The sequence below is a fragment of the Uranotaenia lowii genome, chromosome 2, assembly GCF_029784155.1.
Source record: "Uranotaenia lowii strain MFRU-FL chromosome 2, ASM2978415v1, whole genome shotgun sequence".
NCBI lineage: Eukaryota > Metazoa > Arthropoda > Insecta > Diptera > Culicidae > Uranotaenia > Uranotaenia lowii.
Window position 1 is genome coordinate 404,137,490 of NC_073692.1, and position 23,429 is coordinate 404,160,918.

The window sequence follows — 23,429 nt, forward strand, 5'->3', positions numbered from 1 at the left end:
GTCGTGATAAAGGCATTCTTGATTCTACACCACTGCTCTTCGACTGTCGGCAGTTCCAAGGCTCGGGATTCTAGGTGTTCAATGCTCTTTTCATTTCTGGATTCTCCAACCGGCGGAAGTCGTATCGACATCCGACTTTCTCCTCTCGCCGTTGGACACGCGCTACTCTCAGTCGTATCTCGCCGAGGATGAGGCGATGGTCAGATGCAATGTCTGCGCTACGTTTGTTGCGGACATCGAAAAGGCTCCTTCTCCATTTTCGACTGATGCAGATGTAGTCAATTTGATTTTCTGTTCAGTCCCCTCGGGATACCCCAAGTGTCCTTATGTGCTAGTCGATGGAGAAAGAGCAATCCACCGATCACCATGTTGTTGTTGCCACACAATTCTACAAACAGCTCTCCGTTTTCGCTCATCTATTCTAGACCATGGCGCCCCATGATGCGTTCAAGGTCCTGATCATCGGAGTCAATCTTTGCGTTAAAGTCGCCTAAGTGGATTTGCCGCTAAAGTCAAAATATTTCAAGTTCCAATTCTAGTCCGTGTTTCTATGCTAAAAGTCGTTGCCAAAATTCCTATTCGGTGATTTCTTGTCTCAGTTTCCGTAACGATTGATTTATCAGGAGCAGTACGTTGTTAGCCTAAGGTTCCTATCACGCAATGGGGCTGCCATCTTGGACTCAGCAGGTGGGAGCCGCATTTCATAAGTTCAGCCGCTCGCTGCAAGACAGACGCTGTTTGAGCCGTCCCTGACCTGGAGAACAGACGCTCGGTTGTTGTTGCACGCCGCCCTTGACCTGGAGAAAAGACGCGTGCGGCCACCTTCTGCATGCGCCCAAAGCATTCAGCGGATGCAGACCACCAAATCAGCTGGTTTTGCCCACCATTGATGTCCAACAGTATTTGGACCTATTTGAAGTGGATGAAGTAGCACCAATCGGTGCGCTTTCGAAGGTGAACCTGGTAGTTCCCACTTTCCACTCATTACAAGCGGTGGTGTGTTGAAAGCGGTGAGCTTCGACTACAAAAGGCCATGGATCTACAGAGACAGAAGACAGCGGTGGAACTCCGAAACATGCAGGAGATGGTGTGGAGTCTCCAATTGGACATCGGCACACGGAAGAAACGGAGAATCAAATGCAGTCTCCAGGAGGTAAAGAATTTGACTGATTTTCTCGATAAAAACTTGTAACACAGTGCAAATTATGGCCAAAATCCCAGGGCCCAGGTAGGTTTTGGAGAGTTAGCGATATTACTGTGATTCCGTGAGCCGTCCAATTGTATTCATAGACTCAAACAGGCACAGTAGGGATGCGAATCGTTAAAGGAATTTAGCATCCACTAGGTACAAAAAACTATTGAGCCAAAAGTTAGTATTATTGATTTTACAGTGCGTAACGTAAAACTATACCATGCCATTTTCTAGTTATTTTATGTGTTATATGTTGAAACTCTGTACAGACTCCGTTTGCACAATGTGTCTTGAAATTTTCAAAATTAATCCAAGATTGTGTAGCTTTTGTATGAATCACTGTGCCATATTTCACAAAAAAAAATGTCGGCTGAGCTAAATGTGTGCAAATCACACAAACGCACACAAGTGTCCGATTGTTCAATCGGACCGGTTCCAAAACCTTTAAAAACAGCCCGATCGCTGCGATTGCCTTTCAGTTCGTTTGACGAAACCATCGAAGACGGTGCAATACGTGCAGAGAGCGCGTGCAGTTTGTGTGTCTGTGTCGATCCTTGGTTGATCTTCAACCAACATTCATACATTCGTATGTTCATTGTGATAAGAGGCTCATCATCATTCGAATGAGCTTGCGTGAAGTGGCTGTTATTTACTACTACTGGGGAAGAGGCCAATGTGATAAGAGCTAGTGGCCGGTTTGATTTCTTATCAACGGCTTCCATCGGACAGGATCACGTTCGATCGACGTGTGCCTCGGGAATGAACCATCAACCAGTTCCTCCTGTTCCAAAAAAATAACTGTGATTTTGTGTGATTTTATTCAGGTTGAAGGGTTTTTTTTAATTGAATACTGTTTTCTCCTGGATTTTGCTTAAAACGGGGAAGAATATAGAAAAAAGGAAAAAAAAATCGGTACTGTGATTATAGAGGTTGTGATTAATTCGGTTTAGTTGTGTGGTTGTGGAGAGACGGTTTAAGATTTCGTTGCTGACTTGGTGAATTGAATGGTGCAAGACGAATTGTGCAATAGGGTCTGCTGTTTGGACGTGCTGCAAGGGCAACGACAACGGGGATTTGAACAAGACAACGCGGACTTTGGAAGCAGCAGCTACCAGGCGTATTTGCATGATCTAGCGTGGGCATTGTTCCATCATTGCTCAGGTTTGTATTTCGAAGCGTAGAATGATTCCACTTATTTCCCAATCGAGGAGATCTTGGTTTATTTATGACACTTTACCACCGAATATAAGAATGTATTTGGTTCTGCATATACACAGCAAATTTTTTTTTTGGCTGGAAACCAGCAAAATTTTGCTGGTTTTTGTCCCGCTGACTTTCCAGCAAAATTTCCAGCGATTTAAATTGCTGGAAAAAATAGCAAACGTTAATGCTGGTTTCCAGCAATTCAAATTGCTGGAAATCAGCTATTTCCTTCAGAACATTCGGCTGTATTTGGTAGCAAATTTATATTTCAATTCTAAATTTAAATTTGGATACTGGCTGTGGTATGACAAGAAATAAATAACAATTATTTTCTTCCATTGTTTATTTATGTATTTATTCCTAAAACCAAATGTATTTTAATGTACAAACACCGGGGTGTTAATCATCCACCACCTGAAATTTTGATTTTGATTAGTATTTTTCATGAAATATCTACCCATCTTTAAAGCACTCACCCTTGGCTTGATGTCTGGTTGCTAGAATATAGAAGATAATGTATTAATCTTATCAAAGTTCGTGAAATGAAGTCTCACCTTGCTTCAGCATACGAAAACAAACAGACTCCAATTTGACAACTCGATTGCTGATTTTCCAGCAAACTAGATCAATTGCTGGAAAGTCCAGCAATTTGAAAACAGATTGCTGATTTTTCAGCAAAAATTATAAGAACACAATCGATTGCTGAAAAATAAAGCCCGATTGCTGGTTTCCAGCAAAAATTTGGATTGCTGAACAATTCCAGCAATTTTTTTTGCTGGAAATCGAGGCAAAAATTTACTGAGTAGGGAGTTCTAAGTATATTTTACGTGATTTCTATGACCACATAATCGTTGCTGCTAGAAAACTACTTTGTTGCGAAGCCAAAGAGCAACATTCATCTGTAGGGTCACGTTGCCTGATAAACTTTCGGCAGAGCTCACGTTAAATCGTTTAATCGCAATTGGTGGCATTTCAATCGAGCACATTACGAGGAAAATTCCAGTAAAGCGGCTTAATTTCACTAATAATCTAGTTGAGTCAGGTTTTTTCCGGTTTTTTTTCCAGATTGCCTCCACGATGTGCTCAATGTCAAAAACCTAATTAAGCAATGGTTATCAACTCTGTCAATACCTTGTTAATCACATGGAAAAAGTCATAGTCTTGAACATGTTCAGAAACATTATGCATTAATACATTAGTCTAAATGTAATAAGGTGTTACATTTTTCAATGATTTCAAATTCTTGACATAAAACGATTGGAGGACTTTTTAATTTCCATTTTTTTTTTCAAATAACCATTTGCAATATATTTCTAACTTTTACTAAAAATTTACGATATTATTGAAACGAAAAATTCATTAAATTTATTAAACGATGATGTTAATATGAGCTTAACAACAATGTTATAAAATGAAAACAATTTGATGCATTAGTCATTCATAAAAAATAAGAAAGGAATTGATCCAATACATTAAAACTAACTCAGTGAGATACATAATTATTCATGAAAAATATTTACGAATTATCAATTGAAAATTCAATGATTTACGAGGAAACTCGAAATTTAGTTATCTAATTGTGTCATTACATGATCGGGAAACGAAGCTTCGGGGATGATGCGTTAGTTGGCGCCAGGAGCTCCGTGCGATCAATAGTTTTCTCCCAGGACTTAGGCAAGGTTGCCGAAAAAAATTCTGTGTTTTTGACAAAAAAAATTCTCGAATTCTGTGAATCGAACCTAAAATTCTGTGACGGTTTTCTGCGACGCTAGTTCTACGAAATTCATTGCAGAAATCATGTAAAACAACAACAAATTAAAAAAAAATACAGTTTTGATAGAAAAAATCATTTAACATTTAAAAATTGTAGTTAAAAATAAAAAATCAAAAGTTACTTAAAAATTTCGGATTTTGGAAATCTGTACAAAATTTAAATCTGTACAAAATTTAAATCTGTGTTAAATCTGTGAATTCTGTGAGAATTATAAAAATTCTGTGTTCTGTGACATAGTTTCTGTGACGAAATTTTGCTCAAAGTTCTGTGATAATACAGATTTTTCTGTGATTTTGGCAACCTTGGCCATATGTCGGCAACCTGCGGCTCTTTATTGACTGCGCTAATATTGTTTATATTTTTGAATAAAATTTTCATAAAATTGTGTTAAAGCGATAATTAAGTCTTGTGACATTTTACACGAATTTTCATAGGTCCAGAAGAGAATTTTAAAATTGCATCCGCTGTTAGAAAGAGAGAAAAGGGCCAAATGTTAAAATAGAATTATTTGAAGCCTTATTTTATATTTTTTTAGTTTTTACTGTTTTCAAGCATTAGCATCGAAATCAAGATTTTTTTATCATTTACCGTAAATGTAAAGAATATCTGTTTTTCAAAACATGAAAACTTAAATTAAATTTTATATTTCCAAAATGTGTGTACCTATATGTCAATACCTATATCAATCACAAACATAAACAAAAGAAACTAAAAGTTCATCATTTATTTACATAAAAGTAGACAGCCTCTGTTTTGTTAACAAACGACGAAACCCTCATCTAATTTTGCATCTTAAGCACTCGCAATCACTTTTTTACCCTCTATGAAAATTAATCAGTTGAAATCGCCCGGATATCGAGGAAAAAAGCTCGTTTTTTTCTAGGATTGCTCACAATTTTTACAAAACTCATATTTTTCAACTTGTTTCAGCGAAATAAATTCGCAATTTTATGAAATATTGAGATAAGGTTTAAACGTCACTGATAAAAATGTGGAGCTGGATTCGCCGCTATATTACCCGGTTATGAGTTTAAAATTTAGAAAGTTGCCCGGATTTGTCGGCCTGGATACGAACTGATAAATTCTTGAAAGCCTGCTCAATAAATAACGGGCTGAAAAAGTGAAAAGATACATTGAAATTCAATTCAAATTTAAATCTGAAAATCATTATGAAAACTTAATTACTGGCTAAATACTTGTTATAAATAACTTTATTGATCACATTTAAAATTTCAAGTGTGATACATGCAGCCAGTATTTACCGAAGCACACAAATTCTGAACGAATTTTCAGTAACGAACATTTGATTTAGGGTTTATCATCGTTTTTAATTAATTTTTGTTTTGAAACTTCAAAAGTATCCTTGTACTGATTTGCCAGTTAAATTGTACTATTTCGTAATTATATGTCACGAATTTTTCTATGAAGACTACAACATCACATTTTTACATTTATTAGAGTCAAGCAGCAGCAGCTTTAGCCAGCATTGATAAATAATAAACAATGTATTGAATTTAATTTTTCATTAAATTGGACGCACAATACTGAAGAATCACTGCTAAAATTCCAAAGAAAATCTATCTCGAAGTCAGAATATTGAAAGCATTGGTACATAAATTTTACTAATTGCCAACATGCGACTGTATACTTATTTGAACAACAAGACCCCTCAATTTTCCATAAATTGTAATTTTGTTTCATATCCCATAAATATCGTTCTAAAATAACCTCTGTCGATTGAGGTTAAGCTAAGGTTGCCAGATTGCCCGGTTCATCCGGGTTTGCCCGGATATTTGATACAAAATTTGGGAACAGTCGGCCCGGCCGGGTTGCCCGGATTTCATTGAAAAATGCTTTGATTTTTTCACTTTAATTGGTTAATCAGAAAAAAAAACAAAAAAATTGGTTTGTAATTTTTTTTTTATTTTGCCGCCAAAACTAAATTTTTTTTAGCAGATTTTGTGAAAATAATCATGAAAGGTTTTTTCGAATCCTATATAAATTAAAATTTTAAACTGTTTATAAATTTGATGAAAAAAATATTTTTTTAATTTTTTATCTTGATTTTTGTTGAGAAATTTCTGGGTTTTGACAAAATTATCCCGGATATTGGCCGGATTTTTGGTCGTCAATTTGGAATTGAAATGCCTGGATTTTACCAGGTTTTTTTTTTTTATAGAAAACCCGGTTTGTCCGGCCCGTATACGTGCTGAAAAAATTCTGGCAACCTTACGTTAAGGACAATGTTATACACGGAAAATAAAAAAAAGGTAAAATTTACCGAGAAGTGAGGTGATTTTTTTTCAACCCAGCTTTCTCGGTAAATTTTGCCTCTTTTTCATTCACCTCGCAAAACGGTAAATTTTACCTTTTTTTATTCACCTAGCAAAAGGTAAATTTTATCTTTTTCCCATTCATTTAGAAAAATAGTAAATAATACCGTTTTCTCATTTACTGCGATTGAAAAGGTAAATGCTAGTTGGTTTCTGCAATAAAAATACAACAAAAACAAAATTTACTAAAAAATTGATATTTATTTATAGATAAAAAGACTTCATTGTAGAGGCAAGTCCTTTCTTCGCCAGGCTAGTGGCAAATCCGCCTTTTCCAGAATGATATCTGGAGGATGACATCTCGAAGCTCTGTGGGCCAATCTGAAACAAAAATCAAAAGTATTATGACGAGAATCCGCACAACTAAATGATATCTAAGAAAATATTTACTATTTTGTTCCGATTTTCTCATATTGGAAACGAAGCAGAACTTGTTTCTGCTTAACCTCTATAAATGGGTTCGGCAAATAGTTACTTTTTTCGAGATGAATTGTACCATTTTGTTTAGCTCAATCCACTTCACTTCACCTCGTTACGAGGTAAGTTTTACCTTATTTGGATTTACCTTTATTTCTAGGTGAATTGTACTTTTTTATTCAGCTCAATTCAGGTAAACTTCACCTCGCTACGAGGTAAGATTTACCTTTTTTGGATTCACCTTTTTCCTCGGTAAATCGAACTTTTTTTTTATCTGCTCGATTCAAGTAAATACCTCACTGTAAGGTGAGTTTCACCTCGAAGAGGCAGAAGTTACCTTATCGGCTTCCACGAGCGTTCACCTTGCTATCGCGGTAAATTCCACCTTTTTATTATTTTCCGTGTACTTTTTTCTTTACCTATTTACACGGAAAACAAATAAAAGGTAAAATTTACCTTTTTGCGAGGTGTTTTTTTCCACCCGAGGTAAATTTTAACTTTTTTTCATTCACCTAGCAAAAAGGTAAATGTTACAATTTTCGCATTCACCTAGCAAAAAGGTAAATTTTACAATTTTCGCATTCACCTAGAAAAAAAGTAAATGATATTTGGAGGATGACGTGGAATACACCTTGAAGCTCTGTGGGCCGATCTGAAACAAAAGCAAAGTATTATGCCGAGAACCAGCACAACTAAATGATATCTAGGAAAACACTTACCATTCTGTTCCTATATTCACATATTGGGCACGAAGCAAAACTTCCTTCCTGAACGACAAAACAGCTTAACCTCAATAAACGTGTTCGTCAAAAGTTTCTTTTTTAGAGATGAATTGTACCGTTTTGTTTAGCTCAATCCAGGTCAACTTCACCTCGCTACGAGGTAAGTTTTACCTCATTTATCTTTTTTTCTAGGTGAATTATACTTTTTAATTCAGTTCAATTCAGGCGAACTTCACCTCGCTACGAGGTAAGATTTAACTTTTTTTGATTCACCTTCTTTCTTGGTGAATTGTACCTTTTTTCCAACCTTGATTCAGGTAAATTTTACCTCGCTGTGAGGTGAGTTTCACCTCGAAGAGGTAGAAGTTACCTTTTTGGCTCTGTTTATTATTTTCCGTGTAGAGTTCTAACCATGGTGAATCTAATATGCTGGTCACAAATGCCAAATCACACGCTCAGCCATATTGAAAAAAGTTTTGACAGCTGGCTGAAGTGTTCACGAAAAGGGGTCCAGGAATGCCAGGTGTTTGAGATAAAAAATCAGAGAAATTTGGCTAAAAAATCTGTGTATGTCTGTGCAAAAGCTAATCGTAAACCAAAGATCAAAAGATTAAAAATCAAAGTGGGTTGTATGTTTATTTTATTTAATCCATCTGGGTCTCCGGAATGATGAAATCTGCCTGATTCTAATGCAACCAAAACCGAACTCATCCGAACTATAAAGATACAGATGTTTGAAAACAGCTATTTTTTCTTAGTTTTCCAATCTATCTCGTTTCAGTCTGAATATGATTTAAAACTCTTTCAAACAATTTTTGCTTGAATAAGCTCGGCCCTGAAAATATATCGTTAAAAAACTGAAAATTTTGAATAAAAAATATATTTTTTTGTTACCCTTCTAACTTTTTTGGTTTTGCTTCTACTATGTTGATGCCTTCAACGAAATTCCTACATTTTTTACAATCTAAAAACTTTCAAAAGACATGATTGCGCGAAAATGAAAATGACAAAAATTTTTTTTTCTATCTCACTGCTCCAGACTCCAGTTGTTTTGGAAAAATTTAAAAGTTTTGATTTTGCTTCTTCATTGTATGCCAAAATACAATTGTTGGCCCAATGTTGCTTATCTACCTTTGGTGGCGTGTTGTAAATCTAATCCCAACTCTCCTGTCAAGTACCTTTAATAATTGTTTGAATCCAAGAATGTCAAGATTCTCTGTCTAAATTCCAAGTCTACACAGCAAGAAAAAATCGTGTAAATTTAGATCGAAAACGGAACATCGATTTTGATATAAAATTCTACCACGGTGTATTTTTCTCAACAATGTAATTTTTGAGGCGTGTAAACTTAGATCGAAAACAATGCACGAAAACGGATGACGACGGACGACGGTTTATGTCGTGTAAAAATACTCAATGATGTAAATTTCAAAACTTTTTTTTTTAAATAATCAGATTTTGGGTATTGTTTATGAATAAATACGCCACATGTGTCATTTTATTTAACATATATTGCCGATACACTGCAAACTCAAAAAACACCCACCATCCCTGGCAGCTGGAATTGTGGTTGTGTCCGATGATTCCCAGCAGGGCGATGTTTTGCCGATCAGCGTCAGACAGCATCCTTGAATCCTTCCGGAACAGCATAGTAAGCGGAATCCCCTAAACATTAGAAACATTCAACATTGATTCGGCTTTTGAACCATTTATAAAACTGCAATTCCTGCAATCGAAAGAGAATTTGAAGTTCCATTTTTTTCATTTCGTCTATAACTATAACCTACCATTTTTTAATTCAATTCTGAAAGAATTTGGTTCGGTTTTAATACAAAATTAACTGCGGAAGCGATTTTTTTTCTTTTCGCACAATAAACCACCATCTCGGATAAAAACAGAACAATTTATGCCGCGAAAAAAAGGAAAACAATGGATCTGTCGTGTTTTACATTGTTTTCGATGTAATTTTATATTGAGATATATTTTTTAGATCAGGGCGTGTAAACATACATCATACAAAATTAAGTTTATACCAACGATTCAAAAATAGATCAAAAAGAGTGTAAAATTACATGAGTTTTGAATTACACTGGTCAAAAAGTAGATCACTCGTATTTTAGATTGCGTACTTGCTAACTTTCAGCTACTCAGTTCAGAGTGACGGTTACTCAGTTGTCGCCTAAACCGCACCTACTCAGTTCTGACTAAACGGCCTTCACTCAGAACTGACTAACAGCCCACTCAGAATGCGCGAAAAATTCTGCAGCGGTTCTTGGCCACTTTTTTTATGCTAAAATAGTTAAAACCTGTATTATTATTCAGACATATGATGGATTGGTTGATATCATGAATAACGTAAACCAAAAAATTGTTCATACACCTTTATTTAAAAAAATCCACAAACTTATTCTAATTTTTTTCGCCCGTCGGGTTTCGTCTCCCGAACCGGGACGCATTATTCCGTACCAGATTTAGCTATGGAACATCATCACTTCGTCACAGAACCCTGAAATATGAATAAAATCGGATTAATATCTAGAAATTACCTTCAAAATGAATATTCACCATGTAAATTTTGCTGCTTGCAAACAAACCAAGTCCGACCGCCTCGCACAAACTGATCAAAATTTACTCAGTTGTCGCCTTCGAGCGCTCGAATTCTCTGAGTGCCGAATTTTCTGACGTTTGAGTAATTTTTCCGCTGATATTTGAGTTCATTAAGATCAGCCGTAGGCTGCTCCATATATGTGGCAACGTCTGAGTAAAAGGTAGCCGGGCTCTGAGTATTTCAAATTTAGCGAGTATACTTTTAGAAATTTTTTGCTGTGTAGCAGAACGCTAGCTCAATCAGTGGAAATGACTTAGGTAGGAATGGGTCTTTGAATCTTTTACTTCCAACTTAATATCACATGTCTCTGCAGATAATATACCTACTTAGAAAGGGTACGAACACAGTGAGCGCGATACGAAAAGCGAAGCGATTCATTCATGAGCGTGAATGAATTGGAACCGTTTTCTAAAGCATATCGGCAAATTATAATTCTAAGTAAAGCCTTAAAAAACGGAATTGATAGGTGAAAACATCAAAGCGCTGGGGCAAAGAATTACGCTAGAAGTATAATGCTGTTCATAAAACAAATGTCCTAACACACAGTTTTTAACGGCTGCTTCGATTTCTTCAACCCAATTCTAAGAGAAAGTTCACTGGTGTTGGGAAAAAGTGGTAGAAATTTTGTAACTTTTAGCACATTTTGAAAATTTTGCAATGCAAAAACAATTTCAAGATCTGTGGCCTTCAAATTTTTTTACAACATGTTTTGTAGTTTCGCATGCTGTGGTGCAAAAATATCAACATTTCTATCACATACGGCTGAAATAGAAACAGTGCTGTAAAAAAATACAACGACCAAAAATCTTGAAAACATTTTTGCATGGTAAAATTTTCAAAACGTCAAATTTCTTCAACTTTTTACCAACACCAGTGGACTTGCTCTAAATAGTAGTAAACAAAAGAAAAATTGAAACTGATATAGCGTCAATGTGGTCTATTTAGCAGATAGTTTTCCTATGTCAGGCGTACTCGGTTCGATTCCCAGTATCGGCATGAAAACTTTTGTGTTCGAATTCCATAAGTTGCCGACAGATAAGAAGTGTTTCCTCTTATAACTGACTATATAAAAAAATGTTCAATTTGAAAATTGTCTATGTATGTTTAATGTTTTGGATTCAATAACCACAATTATTTTTTTCATCGTATCTTCAGAATTCGACGACATGGCTTGTCTACCGCAGGCGGCTTTCGCAGTCAACAAGCTGCGCAACCAGAACGAGAAGAACATGACGGTGTCCCGTCTGATGACCGAGAAGCAGGACTCTCCCCGTTATCTGAATAACAAGAGTAAGATTTGATTATAAATTTTTAAATATTAAAAATAACTTGAATTTGAATTATCATTCTCAGCACCGGACTTGACGGCCCTCAACTATAGCGCCAAAATGATGAACAGCATCTGGGGTCTGTACAATCGCTACTCTCCCCATAACTTCAAGAAGAACAACGGATCCGACCAGGGCTTCTTTGGCATGCAGCAGCCGTAAGTTTAACGAAAATTTTGCAAATTTTATCCAAAAAACTAACAGTTTTTTAAGTTTAACGAAAATTTTGCAAATTTTAGCAAAAACACTAACAATTTTTTTCCAATTGTCATTTCAGATTCGCTGTTGCATGCTCCGCTTCGGACAAAAAATACTCCGAAGCGAAGAATTGATCCCCTGAACATTTTTTGCCACTCCAAGAAGAAACTAGAGTTATGTTTTACATTTTTTAAAGGCTTAACCTAAATGGGGAACTCACATAGATGTTAAACAACAATGGGATTTTTACTTAGAGTTTAGAAAATGATCATGATCTTTTCATAATAAACTGGTCGAATTTTACTAGAATCAGAAGGTGTTTTTTTTTATTGGAGAGTGTTTCTTGAAATATCCTTTTTCAGAAGCTTGAAAGAAAATTTCACCATTTTCTGTTCTTGGTCCCGATTTGTGGTTGACAGTTGCTCAAAATAAGGTCTTTGTTTTTTTTGTTGACATTTGAAACCATCAAAGTGTTCTAGCTTTTATTCATCTCACCACCCCCTATACGGTTTTGAGTGCCAACCACCCCCCTCAATGAGTGTTTTTCAGTGTCGTGCGGTGGGTGGGTTGCTTTGATGAATTTCCCTTTTGTTTCGTTTGCTCCGCTTTGTGTGTGGGATCTCCTCGAAAGGATCTCGCGGGGGAGGACGATTTGCTCCGATGTTCTTTTTGCCCGATTCTCGACGAACGGTGGCTCCATCCATCCAGTTAGTTTGCCTTTGCCAGTGCGTTTGGGAAAACAGTTCGCAAAAGTTTCCGAGAACGCAGACACGGTTTCGTAAGAATACTTCCGAGATTCGGTAGATTGAGTGAGAAAATTTCAAAAGAAGCACATTTCTGGGTGGATTTCCGGTTTATCGTGGGTGAAAAGTGCTTCGGGTCCGGTGTGGAATAAGTGGAAAACGCTTCAGGCCAGAGGAATTTGTCGGAGCCTTTTTGAAAAAAGTTCAATTTTAACCAGGAAGCAGAAGTTGCAGAAAAGGCCTCAAACTGGAGCACATAACGAAAATGATGGATTTCAGTGGTGGCGCCTACGGGGGAGGCAAAGCAGGAGGAGCCTTCGATCCGATCAGTTTCGCGATGCGGCCAACGGTTGTCTTGCGAGCTGTTTGCTGGGTATGTATCACTGACCATGTTCCGAAATCGAAAAAAAAAATCGGTTTCATAACCTCCTGGAGGATCCTCCTATCCAAAGCCATCAAGTGTAGTGCTCTCCGGTGCCATTGATGCCACCCCCTCTGGACTGTTCCCTGGTCCAAGTACGTAAAAAATCGATTTTCGAATGGTTCACCACGCCACCCCACCTTTTTACCTATCGGTTGTTATTAGATTTTTGTAGAGGGTTGTTTTGAGCTGAGTGACGACGATACATTTATGGTAGGGAACTCACGTTCCTGGTTTTCCCGAAATGCTGAGAGAGGGAACACATGCGCCCACTCATATTCTCCTAGATGAGGTTTCTGTTATTGAAGCATTTGCACGAACTGTTGGTTTGATGTTTTATCATTGTTTGTTAATAAATTTTCTGAAAATGGAAAAAATATAAAATACTTTTCTAAAAAAAAACATATTTATACTACCCGTTTCATAAAAGTTATACCAAAAAATGTAATTTTGTGACAATTGGGTAGCTCTAAAGTTAAATCTTTTCGTAATGCATTATTTTTAAATTTTCATCAGCTAAGTTAGTTTTCAAAACATAGCCTATGAAATAAGTGGTTTCAGAGATTCATAGAATTTTTTGATCGCATTCTAGGAATGATTTTCCCAAGCTAAACAAAAATCAAACAATTGGCAAATTAGACTTAACAGTCCGATATGTAGCTTACAATTAAGATTCAGGAGATAAATTCAAAACATAGTTCAAAGGCTGAATTCTGAGTCAGATATCAGAATGATAACTTTAAATAAATTTCAGGACGTTTGAAGTTGTTGATTTGACAATGGAATTAACTTATCGGATTTACGTTCTTTGTTAAAAATATTGAAATAAAATTTAGAACCTGAATTTGGATTCATAGATTGATATTTATTCAGATCTATTATGAGCCCTTATTTAAACACTAAAAGCGCTTGGTTTTGCAGACCACAGCTGGTTATTGCAAAGTTCTTGGAAAGTGTTCAAACTATGATATTATAATTAAAATTTCAAATAAACAAATGCAATACAAACGCAATGCGTAAAATGTGCTCATTACATGTTAGACAACAATTTGCGGCTAAAATTCAACTTTGAACCGCAATAACTCATTTGTTTTAAGTTCTATCGACTAATATTCATAACAAGCAATCAGTCAATGAAGAAAAAAGTTATTAATGAAAACCCAGAATTTTTTGCTTCTCGAGAGCAAATTACCTTAAAACCCTATTTTCTCTTGAGACTAAAGCAACCCCTCCCCATAGTCAGATCTTATTAAAATTTAGCATGCAACCTTCTGGTAAGCTAATGTTCAATTTTAGCTTGGAGTGATTAAGATTTATCATGTTTAATTCTTCCTATACTAAGATTATGACACTTTATGTTCGTTAAATTATGCAAAAATACAAATATTACTGTTTTAGTAAAATAATCATAACTTCTTCAATTGAAATCTATGTTTTGAATTGAAAGTTACGCTCCATAGAAAATCAGATCAGTCGATCTGATCAGTGAATCTGAGTCAGTCGATGAAGTTCTCGTTTTTTTTTTTAATTTTCTAAACTAGTATATTTAATGTTGACGCTACTGAAATGATAAAAAAGCTGATGAAGAAACCTACAAAGAATTAACAAAACTTTAAAAAAATAAATAAATAATCTTTCTGATCTATATTTGATAGCATTCACAATATTAAACCAAATCAATGTTTTCTGAATAAAATCTTTGTCTCTGAAATTTAAAAGAAAATAAAATACAAAGCAACTTTTCAAAAAACATACGTCAATTATATGCAGAACTCATTAGATAATAAACAAAAAAATTTCTGATAAAAAAAAAGTAGAATCGTTATAAATACCAATTTTTGGCCATTTTTCTTTTTAATCAAACGAATTTATGGGTTATTTATATGAAATAAGGCTGGAAAAAATATAAATTTCTTCTTCTGTCATCCCTCCCCCCCCTTCGAAATTTCCAAAAAACCCTAAGGGGGGAATAAATAAAGTTTGAAGTATTTAATGTAAATTTCGGAAAAAAAAAATCAAATCTACGAAAGACTACAAGGCCAAAATCAAATTGTGAAAGATGGAAGTTATTTCACCTTTTGTATTCTTGATGGTATTGAATTTTTCGTTAGAAAATTACTTGATTTATAGGATTTGTACAAAGCTATACTATGCAATTATGTTGCAAACAAGCTTTCATGCAATTTTTTCCAATTTATTTGTTACTCGCATTATTTTTTATAAATATCAGCTGAAATTGGTTAAGCCCGTCACTAAATCAAAGTCAGGCTTTGTAGTCGTTTTTAAATACATTGAATTTTTGCAATAAATTTGAACTTCTCCGCAAACATTCGTTCTTCCAAACATAGAAATCATTTGTATCACATTTTTCCCTTAAAAACGAAAATTTTTAAAGACTGCATAGAAAAGTTTGGTTCGTTTCCATATAATAATCTTTTTTTTTAAACCGACGGTAGCTTCTCTCAACTTCAACTCGAATTTTTTCTGGAGCTATGTATATCGCAGCAATAACGTAAAACACGAGAGAAATATGTTTTATTTTTCACACCGTCTTTTCCGCGTTGGACGTTGAATCGTTGTTCAAATTCACTGAACAAAATTTCGATTTCTGTGCGTTTTTTCAAAAAGTCTTTCCACAGTTCAAATTTGTCCTCGAAGCTCTGATTTTTTTCTGCAATTGATGAGAAAATATTTTCAACATAAGATGTGGATAAAATTTGCTGAAATCCTGGGAATAAAAATATATTCACAGATTCCCAAGCAAATTTTAACCAGGAATCTAGGCTTCAGTTTACATTCCTTATTGTTCATTTTTCTAAACGATAAATTAAATTTTATCGCTACTGCTACTGGGATATGATGCCTAATACTAGTTTAAGAATATTTCTTGCAGTTGTTAATATGAATTATTATTTTCCAAGTGAAAACGCTAAATTTTCAACGTTTGGTGTAACATTAAAAAAAAGTCAATAATTATTTGAATCAAAAAATTACAAACGAGAGACAATTCGTTTTTTGTCCAATTTAAAAAAAAATCATCATCATCATGTGATCATCAGTCTTCCGATTTTTTTTTATTTACTTTTGTTGACTAAGTATGAGTTATTGATTTTGAATCGCAAAACTTCGACGGAAAAGTAGGGAGGGAAAATTGTATTTTAAATTAGATAAAAAATCCGACATTACATTTCTGACTATGATGTTGCTTTTGATCCATTGAAAAACAGATTGAATGCTTAAATTTCTGAAAAAAGTTTCAAATCTCCTGATTGTGGGATAAATCCAAACAGTAACACTTGAAGGGCATATTTACTCCAACAAGTCATCGATATATTTATCTAAACAAGTTCATCACTTTATTACTACGATCATATTTGTAATGAAAAAAAAACGTATATAACACTACAAATTATATGCTGTTACGAAATATTCTTCGAGAATTCAATTTCAGCCTCAACTTTACCTTGTGCTTCTTGTTCTTCAACTCCACATTCAAAAGGGTTTTGATAAATTACACAAGGCCAAAAAATTCACATTATTCTGAAGTGTGAGGAAATCAAGAGCTTTTGGTGCCCTGATACTTTTGAAAATAGGTAAAAAAATATTTAAGAAAATTCTGCACTTTTCCAACAAAACTTTAACACAATATGAAAAATTCAAAAATAAAGGTTTTATCAACTTTCTTCAAGACCCCAAAATATTCGGACATATGCGAAAAAAGTTTTAAAGTTTTCTATTTGTTAATTTTTCCCAATTAGACATTTTGCCAGTTAACGCACTTTGTTAAAATTTGTACAAAATTTGCGGGAAAAATTTCACCATATGTATTCTCTCGAGATCCAAAATATGGTTTTGAGCAGGGGACTGAGATAAACGGAGAATCATCGTCAATGATCACACAAATTTTTCAGCCAACGATTGAATTTGTGGTAATTTGTTGCAATTTGTTAGAGAGAATTAGAAGGTCAACATGAGAGAAACCGGTGCTCAGAAAAGTGAAAATGTGCTAATTGTTGCAAATTGTTGCGATTTGTTAAGCAGTTGTAGAATTTTGATCATTACCATCCCAAATGCAAAGAATTCTCTCTCCACTGCAATCCCTCGGTTTTGACAGCTCCTTACAATACTGAAAAGAACGTTTCCGTCTTGTTGGCTTAGTTAATTATTTTGACAAGCGTCCATTTTTCGCATAGGTACCACTATTTTTTTTTTATTGAAATAAGAGTAGTTTTATCTGCCATATGTTTTTTTCATTGCACATATTTGAAGTGGAATTTAATTTTTTTTCGATCATGCATCATCATCGTCATCATCATCATCATCATTTTTAAGTAGATTTGTCAGTTAATCAGTTATCAAAGATTGATTTCTCCCAAAACTGATTCATTTTTAATTTTATAAACTTCATATTTTAAGTGTCCTCCCAGGGATGTCCCGGCGATAAAAAAAATCCGCGAATACCCGAGTCCCAGAAAAAGCTACAAAATCCTGGGAGTTCCCGAAGCCAAAAAAAAAGTGCTAAATTACTTAAAATTTACACGACCTTAATTGAAAAAATAGAACAGATTGAGCTGGTAAAATGATAGTTCTACCTTGATGTATGGCTCAGACGTCTTTTTTTTTCTTTCTAAAAACTGGTTAAAACATTGAATTTGATATAAAATATCAGCAAACAAATGACATATTTTCAAAAAAAAGGATATTTATCTGAAAATTTACGAGATATAAATCAATTGATGAATAACCTGGAGTCTAGCTAACAAACTTCTATCGATAGTGGAAAATCTTTCTCAATTATTTCAAATTTTTGCAACTATCTGTTTGTCGGTCAAAGTACTAAGTTTTTGTTTCTTGGGTTTTATAATTGCTAATTGTATTTTTTAGGGATCAAAAAACTTTAAATGTTTTGCAATACATAAGGAAAATTAGATATCTATATATTTATAAAAAAATATATTTCCGAGAATGCTCAAATCGCCGGAAAATGGATACTTTATTAATATTATATTTCTTAGTTTTATTTATTTATTTTATTTAATTATGAACGTTATATTCTTTAAGTAAGCACATTTCAAGATTATGAAATTTACAACCGAATAGAATGTTAAGAGAAATGAATAGATATTGAAAACGAGCGTGTAGATTTTGATACGAAGCATTTTCATCACATGTCATTTATTTGTTCGTCATGGACCGAATTTTCATTTTCATAATTTAAAATGTTTTTACTAAAACATCATAACTTTTACCGATAAGGCCGTTAAATTAAATTTACATTTTATTTTAATTTTCAAATAAATATACGGAATTTTATAGTAAAACTAATGATATGTTTTTTTTAATATTTTGAAAAAGTTCGCCTTCGTTTTTAGACTATGAATTTTTGTTTACAAGTTTTGATCACCGCCAGTTGTTGTTATCTTTTTAAGTTGATATTTTTTGGTGATTGTCGAATCAAATAATAACAATTCTTTTACGTTTCGGCCTACTGGATAATTTCAGCCATCTTCAGAAAAACTGTATTTAGGTTAAAAATATAAAAAACTTCAAATTAACACACTTATGACTTGAAATTACTTCACTTCTCTTCATAATTTATAAACGTTTTACTTATTTTCGTTGTTCGTTGTTGTATTGTTAATTCAACTTTTTGGAATCGGTTATGACGTTATGAACAAAAAAATCAAACTTTTGTAGCCTTTCATTCCGATAACTGGAAGAATTTGAATTCAATCATCATCTATGTATTTTTAATAAACTTTAAAAAGTTCAAAATGGACATAGCTATCCCTATCGATGATTTACATTTCCAATTGAGCCTAAATTTTTTTTCAAATCTTAAATATCACAGAGGAATTTTTCAATCGACCCTTCAATTGAAAATTATAAAAAGAAATGTAAATTAAAAGTATGAATAATGAAATGAATAATTAACAATTATTATAATTTTGCTTGACAATTTTTAATCATGGTTAATATCTGACCTGATCTGAAATTTATTCTGTAGTTGGGATTTAATTTCTTTCAAATCTGGTGTTGTTTTTAATGTATTCTTCTCTTTGCAATGATTCTTAATCCAAAAACTTTTATATTCTGGTTCGAAATTATAATTCCCATTCGTTTTCTGTACTTCTAATATTGACTTTTTAAATCTAGTTAAGAATATAAATCATTATTTTGAATTATTTATTTATAACTTACCGGAAATAGCATTGATTTGATACTCTGATTTATTTTGAATCAGTAAAGTTTATTTTTATTTCGAGTTTGTGTGATAGTAATGAGTAAAAAAAGGGTTGAAGAACAACCATAGTGACTTTTTCCGTATCCAAATATTCTCCCATGTCATATTTAGTTCCATTTGCTCGATCATTCCACCAGTTCTGCAAAACATTGTATGGGAGTCCCTCCCCTTTTATGTTTCTCTAATGAAAGGTGGGAAGAGCTTCAAAACATCCCCAAATACCCTCTGATTATCTTCGCTTGATCAGTAATCGATTATTGCAAAAATTTGTATGGGCCCCCTCCCCATCCTATTCTTCCAATGCAAATCGGGAGGAGTTTCAAACCTTCTAAGGACCTTTTCCTTTATCCAAATATCCTCCCAAGCCAATTTTGTTCCATTTGCCCGAATAGTCGGCGAATTTTGAAATAAAAATTGTATGTAAGCCCCCTCTCTCTTGAAATCTCTCCATTGGGGGGGGTGGGTTGTTTCGAATAATCATTGAAATATTTCTCGTGTCCAAATACCCTCACATGCTCAATCTGGTTCTATTTGCTTGGCTAATTCTTGAGTTATGTTGAAAAGTGTAAGAGTCGTAGCCAAATCCACTTCCATGCCGAATTTGATACCATTTGCTTGAGTTATGCAAACATTTCTTTTATGCTTGGGGGACCTCGTCTCCCCTTCCAGTAAGAGGAAGAGGTCTCAAACTGTAATAGGAATCTTCCAAAGCCTCATAAGCACCCATCTGCCAAGTTTCAAGAAAATCGATGTGTAGTCTTCGAGGCTATAGGGAACAGACAGACATACAGACAGACAGACAGAAAGAAATCAATTTCTATATACATAGATTTTTGGCATTGCAATTATTTCCGGCTAAACCTGAATTTCGAATACACCCTCCCCCCACATGGACGGGTCTTTCGCACGGGCCCGCTGTCTTAAACTATTAACTTAACTAACTGAAATATTTTGAATATTTAAACTTTCTAAAAATGGTAGGTATAATTTAATTTATCTAGGCTTTATTTATCTGAAACTAGAATATCTAGGCTTCATATGAATCGTTGATGGGGATTTAATTCTCTCAAAACTAAAGCTTATTGATTTTTTAACTTCTAAACGCCATATCATCAAAACGTCATAATCTTTTGAAATAAGTTATCAAAACATAGGCACCAAAATCCTTTTCCTCGGAGTATTTTTTAATACCTTATTGAAAAAATCAACTTAAAAAAACATTATTCAAGTTCTGTGAAAATCTAACAGACATCAAAAATCAAATATAGAAGAAAACTCACGTTATTGAAACTGTCAAACATCCGATCGCACGGAAAGTCAAGCCCGCTTTCAATATATGGTCGCTTTACATATTTCTGCCTTCAACTTCATTCAGCTTACCATCATCCTCTAAACCAGGGGTGAGCAACGCGCGGCCCGCGGGCCGCATGTGGCCCGCGAGACCCTTATGTGCGGCCCGCGAAGCTTTTCTCAAATGTTCATGCCTAAACTTTCTTCTACAATGGATTACTAGGAAAAAGGAATATGACATGGTCAAATATGCGCTTATCTGCATTTTCCCAATAGTCATTCAGATTGTCAACCTTTTCCCCAGCTTTTAAAGCATTTATTATGTTCTGTTCAAGGCATAAATGCAATATTGTTTATTGGCGTAATGTAATATTGGAGTTTTTTTTTATTATTCAGGAATCAGGATACATTTTTCTTAATACTCCTATAAACTCCTACAACTTTGAAAAGTAAAATCCATTGAAGTGAGGAAGAGCAGCTAAAAATCGGAAGCTACACATGATCAAAGAAATTTCGAAGCCCGTTAGTCAAGTCATTATTTTCGTTTCAAGCAAAAATAAAGTTTTATGATAAAAAATATGCTCAGCAGATAATATTTATAAATTATTTTATCGAATTCGGAAAAAAAGATGGTTCGGTTAGCATTAAAATACTGGGAAAAATTAAAACCAAAACCATGTGAAATTTTTTTTTTCTGAATATTGACGAAAATTACGAAAGTATAATAATAATGACTGGGTGAACGTTTTTGAATTTTTTATCAACTTGAATTATCCGGCATCAAAGTTACCGACAAAAATCAAAGTTTTTGATAAAAGCAATAGATATCTGAAATTTTGTGATTCGACCCAAAAGGTCTTTGAGAATTATCTTTGATGTTTTTTTTTCAGAAATTTGATAGAAAATTTATAACAAACATCGATAAATTGAGTTATTTCATTTTTCAATCGCATTCCCCATTACCAAAGTCATTATATTACTAGAGAAATTATTTCCCAATAATATCTAAATAAGAGAAAAAATATTAAAAATCTGCATAAAAATTCTAGAATTAAGAATGTAGTTTTGTAGATAATTGCTTAAAAATATGTGTAATTGAAAATTTTTCTGTGATTTCGACCACCTTTTTCAATTTCAATTTAAGAAACGGGGGTTTTACCGTTTGAAGGAAAAAATCTAGGTTTTGAGGACAAGTTTTAACTGTGGAAAAAAATCCTACAAAGTCAATTTGCGATTCAACTTCCAACGCTGAGAAGACGGCGATTTCTTTGAATACATATTTTTCACACTCTTAGTTATCATTCTGGGAGGCTCCAGGAGATTTTTAAATGGAAGTGATGACGAATAACAGTAACAGTTTTAACAAGAATGTATTATGAACGAATGTTTGCCGAAAGTACTTTAAAAAAAATTGAGGGAATTGAAAAAATGACAAATATTTAATGATACACCTTCTCAATATCGGGTATTCAAAAAGTCGTGTTGAATTTCTGATGTTGAAAAAGTAAATTCGATTTATCTTTCCTTTTTCAGATTTGTTTTCGCCAAAAACTTTCAGTTATTGAAATGCCACGAAGCTCTGCTTACTATTGAAAAAAAAAACAAAAAGTCATTCTGTTGTGGTATGAGCCTACTTGGTTGAATGATTCAACTGAATCAAAGCAATCGAAAGATTCCTTTTAATTCAACCACGGTAAAAAGTCATTATAAGTGCGGCCCGCCGACAAAATTTCAAATTTAAATTGGCCCGTTGGTTCAAAAGGTTGCTCACCCCTGCTCTAAACACAATCACCCTCATCAAGGCACGTTAAAAAATGTTTCATGAACACAGCGCACTGGAAGATTTCATCGGGCGGCGCTTGCTGTGATGCAGCAAGAAGGATTCTTGATTTCTTCGCACATCCTCCAACGATCAGGCAGCGCCTGTCATCGTCAAAGTGTCTGTCGTCCTTCTAACTAGCATGTTAGGTATATCAAGCATCGATCCGTTCGTCCGGAGGATGTGATTCACACCATCTGTCAGTAATTTTCATCGCTCACCGAACACGTTCGAAGACTTTCTTGGCTGTGTGAGGAAAGGGGGAAAAACTACTACTGGTCTGGTTGATGGGAAAATAGTTACGTACTTTTTTTGTCGTAAATGCGTTAACACTTCCGGTGTGATGAATATCGAAGTTAAAAAATTGTAAATCGCTTTCCTCTTTAGCGTTTTAAACATACTTCCGCTGTTGAACCGAAAAACTCAGTTCACTTAAACTGAGTTTAAAGTTAAAGAGAATCTTTTAACCCAATTACAACAATCAAAGGCAGTTTCGATTGAAGTTCACCGATTCCTCCAAAATTCGAACCCATCAATGAGCAGCACATTCCAAAGGAATTCTATTAACGACATATCCACTTGAGTACCGTAAACTGGGGGAACTTTGATCAGCGGGGTAACTTTGATCAACATGAAATTTTTGCAGATAATCATCATTAGCTAAGTATATAGTTGAAATATCGGAAAACTGTTTTCTACGTTGGAAAGCCTGTAAATTGAGTAACAAATAAGCTAAATTTGGTTTTAATTAGGAGATTTTTTATATCACTTAAAATATAATTTTAGAATCTTAAAATATCTGGTTTTTTGAAGGCTCACAAACAAACATCTCTCCTGATCAAACTTAAGCATTTAGGAGCAAGTGGGTCGTTTAATGTGGAAGTTCAACGTTTTTCTTGGTTTAGGTTATGTTTAAGTGTTATTTTTATGGTCATTTGATGATAATTTTTGGACATTAAAAAAACGGTCATTTTCCATGAAAAAGCCTGTATAGTAAAAATGGCTAAAACCCCTAACAAATGGTAAAGTTTGATGAAAAAAAGAACTTGGGAACAGTACGAGGACTTAGGGAATTGCATGAAGGTAAAATTTTATTTGTTTTCGATGCCAAAAAATATTGAGAAATGTTTATAATTT

The 23,429-nt window shown here is 34.2% G+C and overlaps 2 protein-coding genes across 2 annotated transcripts in view; both read left to right on the top strand.

Moving 5' to 3' along the window:
• Positions 1-1,670: 1,670 nt before the first annotated feature.
• LOC129744464 (uncharacterized) lies at positions 1,671-12,084 on the top strand. Its single transcript, XM_055736985.1, has 4 exons — positions 1,671-2,353; positions 11,405-11,539; positions 11,603-11,735; positions 11,855-12,084. Exons 1-4 carry the CDS (start codon positions 2,197-2,199, stop codon positions 11,907-11,909), a joined length of 480 nt encoding a protein of 159 aa, XP_055592960.1. The 5' UTR covers positions 1,671-2,196; the 3' UTR covers positions 11,910-12,084.
• Positions 12,085-12,445: 361 nt separating this feature from the next.
• Positions 12,446-23,429, top strand: part of LOC129744463 (synaptogyrin) — a 31,602-nt gene continuing 20,618 nt past the window's right edge. The window contains exon 1 of the mRNA XM_055736984.1: positions 12,446-12,891. Coding sequence (XP_055592959.1) covers positions 12,784-12,891 — 108 coding nt within the window. The 5' untranslated portion in view covers positions 12,446-12,783. The remainder of the gene's footprint in view (positions 12,892-23,429) is intronic.